The sequence below is a fragment of the Tenebrio molitor genome, chromosome 9 (genome assembly GCF_963966145.1).
Source record: "Tenebrio molitor chromosome 9, icTenMoli1.1, whole genome shotgun sequence".
Lineage (NCBI taxonomy): Eukaryota > Metazoa > Arthropoda > Insecta > Coleoptera > Tenebrionidae > Tenebrio > Tenebrio molitor.
In genome coordinates, this window is record NC_091054.1 from 6,467,426 (window position 1) to 6,487,012 (window position 19,587).

Genomic DNA, 19,587 nt, shown 5'->3' on the forward strand with positions numbered 1-19,587 from the left:
ATTAACCGATGTGATTCAGTTAAGAAAGGAATCTTGATAAGTGTTTATTTAAAGCGACTGATAAAAAAATAATGGAAGGATTGGATTAAAATCAAGAGAAAGAAAAACTAGGAGTAGAAAACAACTAAAATCATTAAAGAAAATAATTCCTAAAGAATTCAAAGAAATGGTGGTTTAAAAAATGTATCGAGCCTTCAAAATAGTTATTTACATTGGAGTACGGTGGGAGTATTTTACAGCGCGAAAACTAGGTTTCGAGGCGTAGCCGAGTGCCTGATTACTTTGAGTGCTGTAAAATATGTACATATATACTTACCGTACGACATTTGTATTAGATTTTATATCTTGTTCTATTTGCGTTTTTAAAATTCTTCGAACATTAATCTAATTAAGTCAACGACAAAAACTTAGATTTAAATCTGGTACTTCTGCTGGCCACTTGTCTCTGACGAGTGTTTTCCCTTATCTTTCCGCTACTAAAACTGAGATAAATTTCAGTTTTGAACAATTTTCTCTTCACTGGACTCCGGCTGCGCGATTAATCAAGCATATTTTTTATCTCCACCCTAATTTGCACAATTCAAACGTCACTGTCTCGCGAAATGAATAATCTTCTTTACATAACTCAATGTCTGGCATGCGTTTCACAAATTATGAATAAATAACACAATTATCTTTGTTTCTAATCCATTAACTTACCCTTGTGTTCTGGAAATTTCCGGTTTAGTCACAATCCTTTGATAATTAATATGTAACGAGACGACACTTAAGCTTTAATGCAAGACGTCGAGAACTGGGAAAGTTAAAACACATTTCGCAATATTGATATATTTTCAAATATTCATAATAAAAAAACAACACTTTTCAATTATCAAATTCAATTCAATTCCAACCGTTTGGCGTCTGGGATTTTAATTTTGTCAACTTTGTCAAAAGGCTCTCGATCTGCTTCACAACGTGATCGCGAAATTTGCAAACGTTGGACCTCGATAATGGTATTTGTATTCTGTTCAAATAGTACAAAAATTCCAGCAGCTTGATTTCGATTGAGTCGTAGTCGGGTTTGGTACCATTCAAGCTTTGCATCTGACTTCCTAATTCGTTGACGCTGGTACTGATGGACATAATATCAACCAGAGTGTCTCCAGTGGTACTCCTTCTGCCTGCTACGTTGTGGTCCACGAAGATCAAAACGTTGTCTATTTGTTTCAGAACGTCGCTGCATAATTGGTCATATTCTGGATTCCCTTGAGGCAAATCTTCTAGTTCTGCTTTGTAGTCGTTTAGTATTTTACAGAAGTCGTCATACATGTCGCTCTCCTTGCTGTACTCGGACGCCGCGATTGCTCTCTGCAAGTTTTGGACTTCCTCCCGGATCGTCTCCATCTTGTTCCTGACCAGCGGCGATGTTATGGGAGCATCTACAAAGTCTTCTCTCACCGTGACCAGCTCGATTTGCGCGTTGTCACGGTTTTCTTCTAGCTGTTCTGGTTGATCAAGAGACTCATCATTTCTCTGTACCAATTGCATGTAAGGGTCGTCTTCGACGTTGATTTGATTTTCCAGCACTGACAGTTTCTGCTCGATTCTCGTCTTCAGCTCGTTCAGTTGTCTGAAGACGTCTTGAAGCACCGCCAAGGGACAGTTGGCCGAAAATGTTCTTTCAAACTGCGAGTACGAACGGTACAAGTCTACGATCAAAATCTGGTTGCGGTTGGCGGCATCGATGTCTTCAGAAATCTGTCTGGTGATGTTTTCTTTGTTTTCTATCACCATCTGCTCCATTGCGTCAATGCTGTCTTCGATGTTGCACAAGAGGTACTTCTTCCGTTGGGTGAACTTGTCGCTGTCGGTCGAAATCTGACTCACCTCCTCCTTCATTCTAAGAAGAAAGCGTTTGTGTTGTTCGTAGTTGCTTCCGACAAGCAATCCCGCAAATCTCTTCATATCTAGCTTGAAGTTATAGTGTTTCTTCTCTGCCTGCTGCAGTTTTTCTTCAGTTTCCAAATTGTTGACGACGTTTTCCATGCTTGACATGGCATTCAACACTTCACTCTTCTTCACACCCACTTTGCTATCAACCTCTTCGATTATGCTGATCCGGTGTTTGCAGTCTTCGAGTGTCTTCTTGTCCTCATCAAGGTTCTCACTGTTCAAGTTGGCACTCATCGATTTGATGTCTTTTTCTATGTTGGCGAGGTTCTGGAGAGACTTCGCTATCAAGTGTGGTTCAACACTGTTCATTTTTGCTTCCAGTGCGGCTAGTTCGTCCAAGGCCATGACGACACGTTTCTCAGCTTTGTGTATTCTTGACGACCGCAATGTTTTGCTCAGGATGAGTTTCAGCTCTTTGACGTATTCGATGAGGATGTCGTGGGATTTGATTCTGTCGTTTTCTGTCAAGCCTTCGTTCTGGATCTTGCTCATAATTTCATTTACATTTTGTTTTATCGCGTCTAATCTTCTTTGTGAACTGCTCTGACCCATCATTGACCTGTTTTCGTAAATTATTAGTGAGAAACTTTGCAAATTTGGTACCTTACCTTGACTAGATTTTTGGTTGTGTGTTCACCGACTGAACCAATTGCATTGAGCCGTCGAAGTCATTTCTAAGATAAGGACCGATACATTTATTAATTGATAAGATAAGAGCTCTGTTATCAGTTAAAAGTAAACTGCTAAGTTGAATCTATACTCTCAATTATTCCAGGAATAATTGACTTCCAGAAGCTTTTTGAAAGGACATTAAAGGTCAAAAACTCGGATAGCAAATTTATAAAAGTTTTATTTATCTTTCACATTTCTTCTATAATATGTCTTCTTCTATATATTCCACAATTTCTATCAGCTTCATCATCTCTTTTACAACACTTTTCAACTTGCTAATCTGTTGTAACAGCGCGGCTTTTTCTTCTTCCAATAGCTCAATGCTTCTAAAACCTTCAAACTTCTGAACACTTCGCATCAATATCTCATCAATTTCGCAATGTTCTTCGATGAATTGAGATAATTGTGATTTTACTATCTCAAGTTTATTTTCAATATGGGATAGTTCTGCCTTTGAAGCCTTTTCCACGTTTATATCTACAACTGGCAACGCTTCCTTCTGCAGATCTTCAGCTGTACTAAATTGACTTAACAACAGGATTGTGTTGTCCATCTTCTCAATCAGACTCGTCTTCTGCACATAGATATCCGCGGTGACTTCCGAGATTTGTCCCACGTTTTCTTTCAGGTTTTTTAATTCGTCAGTGAAGTGTTGAAACTTCAGTTCAGCTTGCCTCAAGTGATTTTCCATTGCTGTGTTCAGTATCAAGTGGAAAATTGCAGATTTTCCCATTGTTGTATTTTCCTTGAATTTCTTCAACGAATTTTCAATTTTGTTCGATTCTTCCAGATGCTTGATAGACCTTGTGTTGTTTTGTACAGCCAACAAAAGCTCGTTTCTTTTTTGTAGTTTCTGGAACGTATTTAAAAATTCTTCTTCAAACAAGATTTTCTTTTTGTCACTCTCTGTGTGATCCTTTATAATTACAATTTGTAACTCATTTTTCAAAGCTTCAAGGGACTGTATATACGAATGTAATTGATTTTTATTGTGTTTCAATGTTTCAAGAATTTTATCTCTTGCAGTTATTAGTTCTCCACCTACTTTAGTTAATTTCGTTTCTACTTCTTCAGTTGAAAATTCTTTATTGACAGCCAATTCATCCACTTCTTTTTTGTAGTCTTTTTTTCTTTTTGCCGTTTTTCTACTATTCTGTCTAGATCTTTTCTGCAAAAAATCAACTTACACAATATTTTTGTTTTATTTTGATTACTTTACGTGTTTTATTAGAACTTACACGTTCATTCTTCAACCTTCTGTTACGTTTTCGACGATTCTTTTCTTCCTCCTTCTGAACTTCAAGAGTTGCATGTGTCGAATTTCGTAATCCCATTTCTTGCGCATTCACTAAAATAACATGAACAATATTAATACATTTTCATCACTAGAATAATTTAAAAGACGCTTTGAATCAGGAAAGGAGCTTGTAGGAAAACACAATATTTACCCTTTTATCAGTCATTAAATCCACACCATTTTATATTGTACGAACGAAACAAAGCGACTGAAGATGCGGATAATATAGAAACAAAATAAGAAAGATCTTGAAAATATAAAAATGGAAGAAATTGCGAACAAAGAGTGAAAACAGAAGTAACAAAGATACAAGAGCATAAAGGAAAAAGGACAATCCAATATGTTTTAATAGAAAGAAGGGAAGCAAGACAAAGACAAATTTGGAAAATGGAAACTTAAATGTTTCTGTAATAAGAAATGGATTTAAAAACTTCCTTACCTTGTTACAGCGATGACAACATACGAGTACTGAGTAGTTACCTGTTTCTATTAAGTTCGTCATTCTAAAGCGATAAGCGTATCAGAAGCGATAAGTTCACTAGAAATGCATTTTTTATTAATTTGCTTAACGCTTCCTAATAATCCTAATAGTAATAAAATAAGTAAACAAAACGTTTATATTTCACTAAAAAAAATTCTAGTAGTGCCTTTATGAAAACTAAAAATTTTTGACGGAAACTTTGGAAAAGAAGAATTTTACATGCTACAAATGAAAGAAAATTGCATTAACGTGGAAAATCTGAAAAAAAATTGTTTAGACGTTGTAATAGTAGATGATGTCATTAAGAGTAGAAGTGAGTCTTTTTGTGCTAAGCCCAGAGATTGAAGACCGAGACGAAGTTGAGGCCATTTTGCTATTTTTGATTTTGACATCTGACATCCATGCACACGGGCGACTCGTGATACATCATAGTGGATCCGGTTAAATATTAGGCAATAATATTCGTTTTTTCGCTTTTTTGGAGGCTTTTTTTAAATAGATTGTTAAATAAATCGTGACAAATGCTTGAAATGACCTTACATTTGACTCGGTCGAGCCGCCTGTGGACACTTTTACTCCTAGGACTTGAAGTATTTCTACTCCGCTCACAAAAAATGCTATTTTAACCGTTTCTATGGAGATAACCAAAGGCGCGATTTTCGACCGTTTGATGATAAAATAGTATTTCCTCCTGACAACTGCATACAGGGTGTCAGTAAATGGTTGGGAATAAATTTCGGGATGAATTCCTTATGAAAAATGTGACTTAAAACCTAAATAAAATTTTTCGTTCAAATGAGTAGTTTTCTCAAAAAAAGAAAAAAGAAAAACAAATGTATTCTGGCATATCCGTATTTTTTTTTAAATACTGCGAAATAAGTAATAAAGAAAAAATTTAAACGTGGGACGTTGGGTTTAAAAAAAAATCAAAACTAATGCGATTTTAGGCAGACAAATGAACTACATAATTAGAGAAATTCTCCAACAGTGGACTACATTTATTTTATTTTTTTTTGAGAAAACTACTCATTTTAACGAAAAACTTTATTTAGGTTTTAAGTCACATTTTTCGTAAGGAATTCACCCTGAAATTTATTCCCAACCATTTACTAACACCCTGTATAATTCATATCGTGATTATCTCCCGAAACCAGGTCATTTTCCACGATTTCCCAATTTCAATAGAACAAACAAAATTTATGATTCATGGCCTGCACAAGTTTTTTAAACTTATTTCATATCCATTTGAGCGAGGAGAACCACGATAATAAAAGTCGATGCCAATTTAGGTGATTTATTTTTTCGTAAAACGCGAATTTTAGTTTTTCTGGGACGTGATTCGCCTCAGTTAATAAGGTCAGCTTGTTTTTCAGGTTTAACCGTTAAAATTAATTCCACTCCGGTGAATCATTGCAGAAAGCAGGAGGATGTCAAAGTGTTCTTAATTTGTACTGTCCTGTGAAAGTTAACACGTACAAAGGTTGGTCAGGAGAAGATTTTGTGTCCCATGGATGGGGGAGTACAGGAGATGTGGGGGAAGCACATGGAGATAGGGGAAGATTTTATTATCCCGAAAAGTTTTTAGCGATCAGCTCGTCGCGTCTGTGGACAAAAAATATTTAAGAAATTATTGTTTTTTAATCAGCATAATGCGTCTAAAGTGGGCGTCTTTTCTGAAGTAAAGTGTGTTATCTACAATGAATACATGTCAAACCGTCCGACATTCATTTGAATGTCATAATGACATACTTTAGCGCACTAGTGTGGTAGCCAAGCTCGTGTGTGTAAACTTTCTCATTGTAAAACAAGTGCTTTATGCACACCTTACCTACATAACTATTTATTTTATTTCTATTTTGATCCTGAAATGAGAGTAGAAATGTATGTCGACAATGCTACTCGAAGATAAGGAAAAACATTCTTTCGATGTTGCCTAATTGGTACAATACACTTTCGTATTCACTCTAATCTAATCGTCATCGATAAGAGAATCTACTTGCCAAACAACGCTCGCAATAAATTTCAAAAATAATAAATTATCGTCAAACCGTCTCGCCTGTTTAATTCTTTGTTTTTAGTGCAGTCGACTTTTAATGACACCTGTTTAAGCCCCAGAATTAACGTTGCCATAAAATGAAAATAAAAACTCTTGTTATTGCGGCCTCATTTATATGCATGCAAAAACGCTAAACGATCACAACGGCGAGAGCACAAATTAATTACATTTTCGAACTAATTAAACTAGAAATTTAATTTCCACACGTCAAGTCTGTTGTCTGGTGATTCTTAAAGCACTTTCAACTGGCCCCAGTCGCCGATTTCTCGTCCTGCCCGGAGTAAATCCCTGACCGGTCCCCGCTCCCTTGATAAATAACGCGGGACTGCTCCATTTCCGGGGGACTCCTCCCGTAATAATCCTGGTATTTCTTGAGCTCATTTTCTTGCGCCTTCTCCTCCAGCCTCTTGAGGCACGCGTTGATTTCCGTTATCCTGTCGCTTTTATCTCCCGATTCGTACACCTCGGTCCATATGCTGTGCAGCGAGCTTCGAGTGTTGTGATAAGCGAAGTCAGATTTTCCTCCTTGGAGTTTTTCCGTTTGCTGGACGCACCGCCTCAGGATTTTCTCGACTTTCACTTGGTCCATCTTCCACTCGCGTTCACTGCACTCGACCAACAATCGCTCATTTGTAAAGCCATGATAATACATCGATAAGCGAGATAAATATGTTTTGATTTTCGCCATTTCCCTCCGTTTTATCGCTTCGGTGGGGGCTTCTGTTCGAAGCAAGTGGAGGGTAATGGGGTTAATATCGAAGTTGAAAACTGTTTCCTCCTTCGATAATTCACTCTAATGACATGCCAGCGCTTAAGTACACAACACTGTAGAAGCTAGTCTTTTAAGTGTCTGGATGAAAAGCGGAATTAAGTCAGGGACTCTAATTATCTGCAAATATTTGCTACCGCGATAGAGTTGTTTATTTACGCTCCACGAAAATTGCATCCTTTCTTTTTTTTTTATTGTGTGGGTGTTTGCTTCATCTTGCACCAACACAATTTCTTTTCTAAACAGAAGAACAAAACGATTGCACCTGGGTGAAATTGGTTTCATCGCATTCTCTTGGTAATGATATTACCAACATAATGAGAAATCAATGCAGCATTGTGCAGTGCGTGCAACAAAACACCGCAATATTCGCCGATTTTATGACTCCGTAAATTTGTTTCAGCCAGTTTCTGGAAGTGCACCTCGCGTTCTTCTTTTTGAAATGCAATTCGCGAGTTCGATGCAATAAATAGCGAAGCTGGCGGTAATAATTTATAAATTTAAGCGGCTTTCACGAACGGTACAATGCCGCATTACGTCTTGAAAACTGTTGAAATAGAACATAATTCTCTATCAGGAGAATTTATTAAACTGGTCTGAAACCTGTAAACTCCGAGTTGTAATTTCACTTTATTCCGCCGTGAAATTTGCTGCGTGGGTGTTGTTAAAGTTTGTTGCTGATTTTCGATGTTAGTTTTGTTTACTCAGTAAACGACTGGAAACCGACTCGCCAAAACTACACCAATAAACTTTAACCCACTGACCGTAAAATGGAGATAAAACCTGAAAAAAAAAAAGAAATCGGTTTTTTCTAGAGCTGTTTCGAGTGACTGTGAAAGTGGGCGGGGACGAATCGTGTCAGTATTGTACGGGAGCAGACATTACACTGGCATCAAGATATTTGGATTTTTCTACCAAGAATACCAAATTTAATGTAATTTTAAATCTTGTGTATTAAAATGTGGTATCATTATTATAAAATGTAAAAAACTTTACCCACAACGAGATTTTTATCTTGAATTTGTAATAAATAAAATCATGGTAGAATAATTTTAGTAGTTCTGGTTCTGGAACAGCTAAATAATTTCTCTGCTTCTTTTCCTATCAGAAACCTTCGCGGGCTTGTTTACTTTGCTCTTCTAAAACATACATTTCCAACCCAGATACTTTCAATTTTTTAATAGTAAATTCCTTTATTATTGCTACCCTGCGGGGGTTTCCAGGAGTTTCAAATAAAGTTTATCCTATCTACTCGCTTCGCAACCGGTTTTTCTTTATCTCTGTTGAAAATCTCCAAGGGTTCTTCCTGAGGCCCTCGATTTTCGGTCTGACAGAACGTCGGCATTTTTTAACTGAATATAAATGAAAAATTCCTTTCATGTTTACAAAACAAAGTTTCCCAAAATTAATTCATTTCATTGATAACATAGAAATGATAGGAGATATGATTCTAATCTCATTAAATAAAAAGTTCATTGTATGCGCGTTTATTATTGAGTATGCTAGTCATTACTCATTTCATTACCCACGGCCGTGAGTATCATTCATTACTCCACGGGCTGCAACCAATCGCAAAATTGCATTTGCAAACCTAGGACGGAGCTCAGTATTTGTGTCATAATTTTTTTGAAATGTCATCGCACGATGAAACTGTGTGTCGTAAAGAAGGTATCATATTCTACTCGCGTGTCATGGAGATTACCCACCATCTAAGGCTCGCGTCGTATACTTCATCCTCGTGGGCAATTGTTATCATTACACTCTCGTTGCATAATTACTGTTTAATTTGATAATAGCTATTTATGCAACGAGTTGAAAAAAGAGCGTCTTTTTTGCACTAGACATGACTATTTTTTTGCACACGACATGTTGGACCACGAGTGGAAAAAATAGCCATTTTGATACGTTTTTCATACAAGATTTTTTTCTAATATAGTTACGAAAGCACAGATTCTGATTAAAATCCTGTTTAAATCTGCTGTTTCAATAATTTTCGGGAATGTTACTTTTGAACACTAGTGATAATATAATATCACTTTTTAACACTAGTGATAATATAATGTCACTTTTTTTCACTAGTTATTAAATGAAGCACATTTGACAACTAAAATGACATATCACACTGGTTGCTTTTTGTAACTAAATTAGAAAAATACAATTTTTAGTAGTCTTACATCAATTTTTCTCTTTTCCTACGCTTATTTTTAGGTTTTTTTTCCTTCCATTTTTATTTTTACATAGGTACATATTTTGATTGTCTTAGGTGTTTATTTTTATTTTTCTGTTACATTTTCGAAAATCTTCTTCTAGCTTTTTGACATCAACTGTGTCACATTTAAAAATGTTTCTTCGTATTTAAGGACCAAAATAACAAAAAAAAAAAACAAAATTGAACATCTTTATAACCAAAACTATTTGCGTCGTTTTGCTAATCAACAGTCTGAGGTCCTCCATTTTCGTTCTGATAAAATTATTTTTTGTTCGATACTGTCAGAATTTGAGAATTTTCTCCTATGTGAACGGATTTTGATAAATGTCACCACATGTCAAAACGAAACGTCAAGCTAATTTTAAAGATTTTAAGCGATTTGGAGCCTTTAAGGGGCTCGTCGAACAAAAAAACGTTGTATTCAACGCCTTCGTGTGTCAATTGGGCTTTTTTGGCACTCGTGGGCCCTTAAAATGCTCGTTTCACTCGCGTTTTAAACTGGCCCACTCGTGTCAAAAAACCCAATTTACACAAGAACTCGTCAAATAAACTACTATTGATATTTACAAACCAAAGTTATGTATTTAGAGAATTAATTTCTTTTTATCAGTAACATAACGGGCGTTCAAAAATGTACGCGTTTGGAGTTGGCTATGGTTTGGGACACGTTCGTCTTTACTTAACCTACATAACCTAAAATTAAACTTAGGATCGCGAACAAAACGTCAACTACATCGTAAATAGGCACATGTCCGTTCAAAAATGTACCGATTACTTTCTAAACGCAGGTTAGAAATGATGCAGCAGTGATCTCCTAAGAAAACGGAACGTGCTAAATGTGTTAAATTCTTTTATTTACCAATTTTAAAAAAATAAGGGAGTTCGCACATTGTTTCTAATTTTTTTAATTTATACCTACTTACTGTCGCGAGCAAAAAATTCTGGTCGTCAATGTCATTTCAAAATTTGGTTAGATTGTCACAAATGAAAAAAAAAATCCCTGCCTGATTATGTCCATGTTAACAAAGTGTCAAAAAATTAATTAATCAATGTCAATTAGTGTCATACAAGATGATGATAGGTTATGATATTTACGACCGTTTTACAGTGGAACATTTTCCATTGCGTCAAAGCATGATTTTGACGACCAGCTTTTTTTGCTCGCGACAGTACATGTAATGTCATTTGTAACAAAAAAAGAAAAAACAAAAACTGTTTCTGGATTTAATAATAATGTAGAATAATGTTTGTGAATATGTGACACTGTGACAGTTTTTTATTTTTTAAATTGTTCATATCAGCAACAAGATAAAATACAAACGTCCAATTTTTTTAAAATGTTTTCTTGGTTGTTTGAATAATAATTTTTATTTTTTTGATGTTAAGAAACGTATTTTTTTCGCATTTTATGTCCTAGAATTGTGAACAGCGCTGGCATGTTTGTGGCACCTCAAGTAGGTACTAATTGCGTTATGTTCCACACAATGTGTACGCAAAGAGTCTTAATTTAGCCCAACAAAAGCGTCGTGGGCGTCGCAGACTTTTTCACAGTTGTCTCGTAATTCACGCGTGCCTAATTTTAAAACCGTCTCGATCAAATTATATCAAATAAAAACAAACAAGAGTGATAATAAATCTGGAAGAGAAACGAAATTCTGATAACTCTCCGGAGAGTTCAAGTGTGCAAAGTCGAAAATGACATAACCTTCACTCGGCCTGAAGATGGACAAATGAAACGGTGAGTGCGAAGCGCGGACACAGTGTGACGTTGCAGGGGTGATGGGGTGCAGAAACTCGAAACCCGATCGGTCGGACATGGTGATTATTTACCACCAACAAAACAGGGTGACAGTTGGGGAGAAACGGAAGCGTCGGAAGAAGCAACCGATCGTGCTGTTCCTCCCGGTCATCGTGGTGACAGACGAGAACAACACCGAGCGGGTGGTCTACTCCCCCAACGAAGAGGAGGACATGAAGCAATACATTCTTAACAGCCGACGCGTTTATCCCAATTTTTGATCCCAAAGGTATTTACTTGAGTTTGTGTAAAGCTGGTTGAATAAAGTTCGAAATTGGTTATTTCAGAAAACACTTGTCTCTGAATAAATCCCGGCTAATATTCCCGGTAGATCTGGAATACAGTCGAGTTCATGAATTATGCAGAATTCAACGAGCCGATCGCTTGTTAGAAAAGTGTGTTCGTGTGACCTGATCAGAATCGATGTGCGTTCGGATATTCTTCGTGCTTTTCGAGTGTGTTTAATTACGAAACTTCGCCGTAAAGGAGGAATGTGTAAGTTTGGAGGGTTCCCGAGCACTCACTCCTCCTTTATTAAACTTAGAGCAAAAGCATCGTCGGCCCAGCCGATCAATTCTTTTATTAAAAATTCACACCGACCCGTCCTTCTCCAGAAACGGGATTAGGGACGCAATTGATCAGCGACTCCAGAACACTCACCGGAAGAATCCTCCCGCTTGATATTATTTGTCGTCGCATCAAATTTGATCTGCGTCTTCAGTAACATTTTTACCACCTGCCTGGAGCGATCTGCGCGAGTAGGTCACAGATCCTACAACAGACAGGATAATAAATTATCCCCGTTTGCGAACAAATCGCAAAAGAAAATAAGCTCGTTGGAGTGTCTTTAACGTTGTGGTCTATTGATAAAACGACGAGACGGAAAATTCAGATGTGTGGATAAACGACCCGGAAAACTCTTCACTCAAATGGGTCCAGTCCGGTCCGAGATGCATTGAAAGCAGAGGGAAATTGTTGCGGTGGAAAGTTTCCTTAACGGACTAAACACTAGAGCTCGCCCAGCTTAGTCAATAAGTTCCTGGAAGTTCCGAAAGCTCCACTCTTGCCTTTTTGCCTAAGTATATTTTAATTAGTTTGTAACGCCTTGTTTAATAGAGCTTCCCGCAAAAGAGGAAGAGTTTATGCCCAAAAAATATGTAATCTACTTTTTAATATAATATTATGATTTGATGAATAAACGCTGAACTTCTCAGACTTACTTTAAGATTTTTTCCCCTCAATCTCTCAAATACAGGATTTGAATATTTTCCAGCACCGAGATCTATCATGTTACGACCCACAAAAAATAATTTGTCTAGACACTTGCTACCGCCTCCGATCCTAAAAAAACCTTCCAGTCTCGATGTAAATATTTGCTGTCTTTTCAAGTATTTATAAATGTCTCAGTTGGTTTGTCTAGATTTGTGTTCTCAAGTGTTGAACAGGCGTCAGTTCTTCAGCCACGATCATCATATCGCACTCCCCCAGGAAGCACCCTCGAATAACTGCCAAAGTTTGGCAACCCTCGTTAAAATCGAACAAGATAAGAACCCTCCGATTAGATTAATTTATTTGTAGTAATTACATGAACACATCGTCTAGTTAAAAAATGTTATAAATAATTGTCTGAAGAGTAGTTGGTCATTGTTCACTTTAACTACTTCTGGAATTTTCCCGTTTTTTCTGGCTAGACAGCCTCAGGGCCTCCTCCTGCATCGTTTTCCACCACTCAAACCTTGTGCAAATGAATTTTCCTTACCCTTTAGTTATACGAAGACATTGGCGCGACCTTGACGCGACCTTGAAACACACGAAGAGAGAAAAAATGGCATTTGCACAAGGTTTGAATGGTGGGAAACGATCTAGGAGGACGCCCTGAGGCTATCTAGCCAGAAAAAACGCGAAAATTCCAGAACTAGTTAAAGTGAACAATTACCGAGTAGTTACACTAAAGTGCCTGCGAACCCATCGCTCTTGGTCTTGGCAGCATCGTTGAGCTTCTTCATACACCCATCCACTTCTTTGATGCAGGCCTCCCTCCTCGCAACGAGTTCTTGATTGACATGCAGCTTCCCCAGACTGACCTTCAGACTGATGATTTGCTCGTCCAAGTAGGCGTACTCGGGGTCTCCGAAGTACCCGTTGAAAGAATCAATTTTCATCAACATCACCTTCACTTCTTTCTCCAGTTTCTCCATTTCTTCCGTTTGGTCGATCCTCTCGTCCAGGATGTCGCTGTACTTGTGTATCTCCCTCATCAGCTTCACCTTCAAATGGTACAACTCGCTCGTCTGCTCCAGATTCAGCTCGTCAAGTTTCAAAGTACCCCTGACCAGCACCTCGTCCAACCTGAAGAACATCTGACTGGTTTCGGTGCCAACAAAAGTGAGAATTTGTGGTTTCACTTCCTCGAGCTCGCTCTCGACAGTCGCGATCGTCTCTGCTGCTTGCTGCTGCTGCTGCAGTTGCTCCTTTTTGAGGTCCTCGAGGAGGATCGAGTGGGGTTTGCTGACGCTCATCAGTTCTTGTATTTTTGCAAAATAAAAATGAATATCTTTGTAGAGTTTGTCTCGGTCTTTGTTGGAGTGGTCGTCCTTGATGTTGTCCAGAGCCAGGATCGATAATGTCAGCCTGGCATCGAGTTTGTCTAGTTCTTCTTTGCTCAAAGCTCTGATCTGGCTCAGTTCTCGTTTTACACTCTCCACGTTGTCTCTGATTTCCGTCAGTTCTTTTCCGCTAGGATTTCGGACGTCGTGTTTGACGCTGTTGTAGTTCTGGTCTTTGGTAGATTTTTGTTCCAAGATCATTTTACTGTTCTCGATGTCACGCTTCACCTTCAAGGCGATGTTGGTGTCTTTGTATACGTGGTCGACCTTGTCAAGAGATTTATTCAAGTCATTTTCGATGGACTTATACAAGACGTTCTTGTAGGTACCACTGTATCTAGACACTTTCTCTTTCAACTTCCTCAAATTTTGATTAAACCGCTTTTCTTCTTCACTTGCAGAGCTGTCATTCTCATTTTTCTTCAAATTATCCAGAGTTGTCAAATAGCGTTCGATTTGGCGCAAGATGTCGTCTCTAGACTTGTAAAGATTGCTCCGAGAAGACGAAATTTGAAGATTCCTCAGATAGTGCTGATGTTCCAACAGACTACTCTTGATTGACTCGCAATCTTTGACCGTGTGGTTAAATCCTTGTATCTTGCTCCCCAAATCATTAACTCTTGTGCTGACAGACATGATGTCGATGAGTACATCTTCAGTGGTACTCTTGCGACTCGACATGTTGCTATCAAGCAACAACAACACGTTGTCAACATATTTGAGAAGATTTTCGCCGAATTTGCCACCATCTTCGCTTTGTCGAGACAAATTCGTGATCTGAGCTTTGTAACTTCCCAGTTGATTTTTAATGTCTTTGTACAGTTGGCTCTCTTTGCCGTAGTACGAGCTTTCGACATGTGCCTGTAAAGCTTCCACTTCCTTCTGAATCTTTTCCATCTGACTTCGTACCGGAAGCACTGAGTTGATCACCGGTTCCGAACTCGTTGCCTTGACCCTAACAAGCTGCGGTTCAGATTCATCTTTCTGAACCTTCTGGCCCAATTTCTCCTCGATTGTAGATTTTGTTTCATCCAGAACAGGCAATATCTTCTTCAGTTCTTCCAAATTTGTACTTTTCCTGCAAGTGGCGGCTAAATTCTCAGCCAGTTGTCGATTAGACTTGACAGCAGTCGACCTCCTCAACACCACCTCGTCGGCACTCTTCCCTTTCAACTTGTCTTGGTTTTCTTTGGCCTTGTGGTCGAGAGCTATTATATTGTTGTCGATATTATACAAAACATATTTCTTCTTTTCGTCGATTTTGTTGCTGATTTCCAAGATTTTGCTGACATACCCTCTCAACTGGATAAGGTATTGTCGATGTTTCTGGTACCCACTACTGTCAGGTGTATCTGCAAACTGTCCCAAATCGATCTTGTACTGGCAATGTTTCCATTCTGCTTGGTTCAGTCGCTCTTCCATTTCGAGCCTCGTGAAAGCATTCTCCACGTTGAGCATCACATCAGAAACTTCCGCCCGCTTCAAACTCACTTCCTGATCCCCTTCTTCGATGGAGTTCAACTTGGTTTTGTACAAATTGAAAGTTTCCTTCTCGCTGTCGTAATTCTGGTGATTCAAATTCGCACTAATCGCCATGAAAGTCTTCTGAATATCGTCCAAATCCTGCAAACTCTTCTCCTTCTTTTCTTTCTTGTGGAGCTCAGTGAGATACTTCAAGTCGCTCTCTTCGGTAATGCGTCTTTTGATTTTATCGATCTGTTGGTGGTAGCGTACCAAGTTACTCTCCAACAACGCCTTTCTCTCTTCGTCGAGTATTTGGTTTTTGACATTGACCATTTGCAAGTTCGCCATTAACGTTTGGATTGATTTAGCCAAGAAGTGTAGACGATTTTTGTCTTTGTTGCTTTCTGCAACTTTAATGTCACTCTTCAACGCGTTTAGCTTCTTCTCAATATCATCTAAGGTTCCGGCGTAGCTTTCCTTGCTGTTTTGAGTCATGAGTTTTGGTGTTTCAGGTTTGATGGACGGTGTATCTGTTTTGGGCGGAGGTGAGGCAACAGAACGTCTAACAAGTGTCGAATTCCTGCTTCCTTGTTGCTTGGTGATGAGCTCCGCCGTCACTGAAGAAACAAGTTTCTGGGCGGCATCCACCACTTGCTTGTTGTTCTTCTTCGCAATGTAACTAAGTCTTTGGGAGTAATGTGCAAGACTGCCTTGAAGGCGATTGCATTCTTCATCGGTCAGTTTTCCAGTTCTTATTTGCTTCCTTATCTCCTCGACAACCTCCTTGATTCCTTTGACCGACTCATTTTTGTCCTTTGCTAAAAAAAATCATATTCAAACTCCTTCAAAAAATTTACACTTGTTGACACTCACAGCTCTTTTTCGATGAGCCTCGACTGAATGAATTTGTAGAGACAGAAGCCAAATCCAGATTGACTTCTTGTTTTAGAGCATCCAGTTCTTTTCCAGTAATCTCGATCAGTTGCTCAGCAGTGTAAACATCGCTTGCTCTCACTTTTTTCGACAAATTCACGTCGATTTCCGTCGCGAACCGTTGCAGAATTCCTTGGACTCGCTCAATATCATTTGCTGTTATTTTCCCGGTTCTTACATCCTTCCTGATTCTTGTCAAGGACTGTGTGATTTGTTCCAGCTTCTGTTTTGACTCGGCCTGACCCATCTTTTGATAGATCTGCGTAACACAAGTGTTTACAATATTTCCCTGACGTCACAAAATAATAAACGTCAGCTAGAGTAAATACAAGAGAAAACACCAGAAAGAAATACATGAATGCGTTGCATTTACACTTGTTATCTAGTCAGGTTATTACTTATTAGATAAGGGCGTGTGATGTGTAATAATAGAAACTTGTCCTTGGACTTTTAAATAGATCATTCAACTAAAAAATCTTTGGGTCAAGATAAGCTCCTTACCTTCTTCATCTAGATTCACGCAAAGATCACAAACATCACAGACTCTGACTGTTACGCTACAGTCTTCTTTAACCTCAATGCTAAATGAAATTGTGTGGTGTTATCGTCGATAAAAAGATAAACTGATAAGGATGATTTAACAATTTAGATTTCAAAGCTGTTATCACTCTGTTGTCATTTATAAATTTAACAAGCGTCAATTGAACATTCTTCAGGTGAGGCAAACGCAAAAGGCACATGATGATGATTGTTGAGTATTCAGACTTCTACAGTCACTAATTAGGAAGATTAACGACAACCTTGTACGTCATTTGGGTACACACGCACATGCACGGACCCGTGTATTTTTTCTTGTTTGTTCTGTTAACATAATTAGTTGCGGCTGTTATTTTTATTGGTGGTGTTCCGCAAGGACTACAGGAAGAGCGGCGGTAGTAGTGTACGTTGTTTTGAAGTCACATGTCGTTGAAAGACCGGGCAAATGACAGATTTTGTAATTAAAGTCAATGGTGTGGACGTGGCCACGACACAATAATGTTCGAAGAGCTTAAAGCACTCATGCGACAAAATAAAATGGCGCGACATTAAAATAAGCTAGTGCAGGGCGACTTTATGGTTTTTGGAAAGGTCATCGCTGCCAGACAATTGGGTTTAATTATAAGCGGTGGGATTTGACCTCTTTGCTAAAACAAAATAATATTTAGCGAACGGAGATAACAATTTGTTTAATTAATTTTGATATTCGTCTTGCTTGTTAGTGTATTTTTAAATTTTGACGATTATGCGTCAGTGATATCTTTGGTGTATTCAGAAATGGACATCATATTTCTTTTGTAATTAACATCAGTTGGACCCGCCTATTAGTTCTTTCTTCAATAAGTACGTCCACTTCTAGAGTTCGATTGATTCTTTTATCCTTCACAATTGTATTTTTCTCTCATTAATTCCAGTTTCAAGTGGAATATTTATTAATTGGATCCATGTTCGGTTTCAAGTGCCTCTCATCACGATTTCTCCAACTCGAAAAATGTTGCTGGTTTCTATTCCAATAACGTAGAAACTTCCAATCCAATAGATTTTCCTTGAACTTATTTTTAGTTAATGATAACTTCTCATCTACTAATTGTAAGAGCTTCTATTGTTCCTGGGTTTATTTTTAACTTTGTGTACAATAATACAGTGCATCTTGACACAATGCATTATTTACCTTTCTCTAATCTACCACTCTTGAAGGAAACAGTTCAAGAGGAAGAGGAGAGGAGTGAACGAAACGAGTACGCTTAGAGGGTGAACGAAAGTGGGCGGTGAATTTCTACTGGCGTCACCCATAGGCGTCACCTATTTATTGGAAAGATGGACCAAACGCGGCACCATTGGCCCACCAATCAGCGGGCAGAGTACACAACGCTGCCCGAAGGTTCCGGCGTAATTCTCATCGCTGGCGCTGTTTCGAATTTCGCTGTTTCCATTTTAATGGGACATTTTTTCAAATTATGTATTAATTTAAACAAAAAACTTTCCAATGTTCGTGAACTTAAATTAACAAAGTTTAAATCAAATTTTTTCCCAACGATTCCAGTAAGTCAGAAACTGATTAGGAGTGTTATCAATCGCTCAAAATCACTTTTGTTTACTTAATGACAGTTAGCCGCAATCACTATGAACAATATTACACAAAGTTGAAAAATAATGTGTCACATACCAATCTAATTTGATATTCTGGGTGTTTTGTTAACACGACGAGTTACAAATTCGAGAAATAATAATTTAGTCTGCATTAATTATGTCTGTATTCTGTTTGTAATGAATATAGGTAACGATATCGGTCTATTATACCTATAAATATGAAATATTATCGCAATGCTGAATCAATATTTATGTACGAATACAAAGCAAAATTTATTACAACATGTACTACGTTATTAGTAACCGATCGATTAACTCTACATATTATATTTACACAAATTGCGCCTGACAACAATTAATTATTATTAATACAGCTTATTCCAGGTGTCCAAGTATTGTGCAACAATAGAGCCAATTATTTTTTCAACCATCAAACGGCGTCTTTTCTTGTTTGACAGCTGTCACTTTTTATTATGAAACGTTTTGTTGCCGTTAAACGGCCCATAAATTTCATTCCTAAAAGCAATAAAATAGAAAATTCTCGTGATTGTGATGATTCACTACGGAAAAATGTGGAAAACAGTTAAGGGGAAGCGACAGATTTTATTATTTACAAATGCAACATCCATACCAGGCCTTAAGCCAGACAGCGTGTGACGTCACGAGGAAGGCCAAACGTCAAAATTTGACATTTGTTTACATTTTCAGAAAGTATCAAATACGGTGTTTTAATCATTCTTATGGAAAATTGTGAGATAAGTAAAAGCTTGGTGGCAAGTGTATATAATAGTTTCAGTTGATACCAGGATATTTACTGTTCATCGAACGTCGCAAGAGACGTTGAAACCTGGGAAGTATTTTTATACAACATTTTCGTGATTACAAATCGTCGTAAGGGCAATTTAGTTGAAACTATATTTGCTACACATATAATTAAGATGTATGAAGCATTTGTTGTAGTTTGGTGTTATTTAAATGATTCACAAAGTAAAAATTCGCAAAAACAATAAATACACAAACTTAACCTCACTTATAAATGACAATTTTCGCGTCATTAATGGCATTTTACTCCACGAGGCAGTAATTGTAAAGCCTAAACACATCGTTCTACTAAAGAAAAAGAGTGCTAACCAAAAATTTTACTGTTTTTATTAAATTCTGGAGGTTTAATGCGTTTTTCGATGAAGCCTTTACTGTGACGTCACGATCAAAAACAATTGTTGCCTTAAGGCTTTGTCAC

General features: G+C 37.7%; 3 protein-coding genes and 1 long non-coding RNA gene across 6 annotated transcripts in view; 2 read left to right on the top strand and 2 right to left on the bottom strand.

Annotated features, from left to right (window-relative positions):
• wake (wide awake) overlaps window positions 1-19,587 on the top strand; it is a 110,619-nt gene that overhangs the window by 18,253 nt on the left and 72,779 nt on the right. The gene's annotated exons all lie outside the window — the stretch shown is intronic.
• LOC138137711 (uncharacterized protein MCAP_0864-like) lies at window positions 813-4,509 on the bottom strand. 3 transcript variants are annotated; one of them, XM_069057238.1, is made up of 4 exons: window positions 4,344-4,509; window positions 3,846-3,955; window positions 2,544-3,775; window positions 813-2,494 (listed from the first exon to the last, which is right to left on the bottom strand). In XM_069057238.1, the coding sequence occupies exon 4, from the start codon at window positions 2,488-2,490 to the stop codon at window positions 883-885; it is 1,608 nt and encodes a 535-aa protein (XP_068913339.1). In that variant the 5' UTR covers window positions 2,491-2,494; window positions 2,544-3,775; window positions 3,846-3,955; window positions 4,344-4,509; the 3' UTR covers window positions 813-882. The 3 variants fall into 3 exon arrangements, with proteins under 3 accessions (XP_068913339.1, XP_068913340.1, XP_068913338.1); XM_069057239.1 differs by lacking the exon at window positions 4,344-4,509 and adding an exon at window positions 4,056-4,305; XM_069057237.1 differs by lacking the exon at window positions 4,344-4,509 and having other exon boundaries at window positions 3,846-4,305.
• On the top strand, window positions 9,755-12,436 carry LOC138137720 (uncharacterized). Its single transcript, XR_011161854.1, has 2 exons — window positions 9,755-11,446; window positions 11,505-12,436. It is a non-coding gene; the product is annotated as an uncharacterized lncRNA (long non-coding RNA).
• On the bottom strand, window positions 12,771-17,247 carry LOC138137704 (uncharacterized). Its single transcript, XM_069057231.1, has 3 exons — window positions 16,722-17,247; window positions 16,161-16,479; window positions 12,771-16,105 (listed from the first exon to the last, which is right to left on the bottom strand). The coding sequence occupies exons 1-3, from the start codon at window positions 16,728-16,730 to the stop codon at window positions 13,161-13,163; spliced, it is 3,273 nt and encodes a 1,090-aa protein (XP_068913332.1). The 5' UTR covers window positions 16,731-17,247; the 3' UTR covers window positions 12,771-13,160.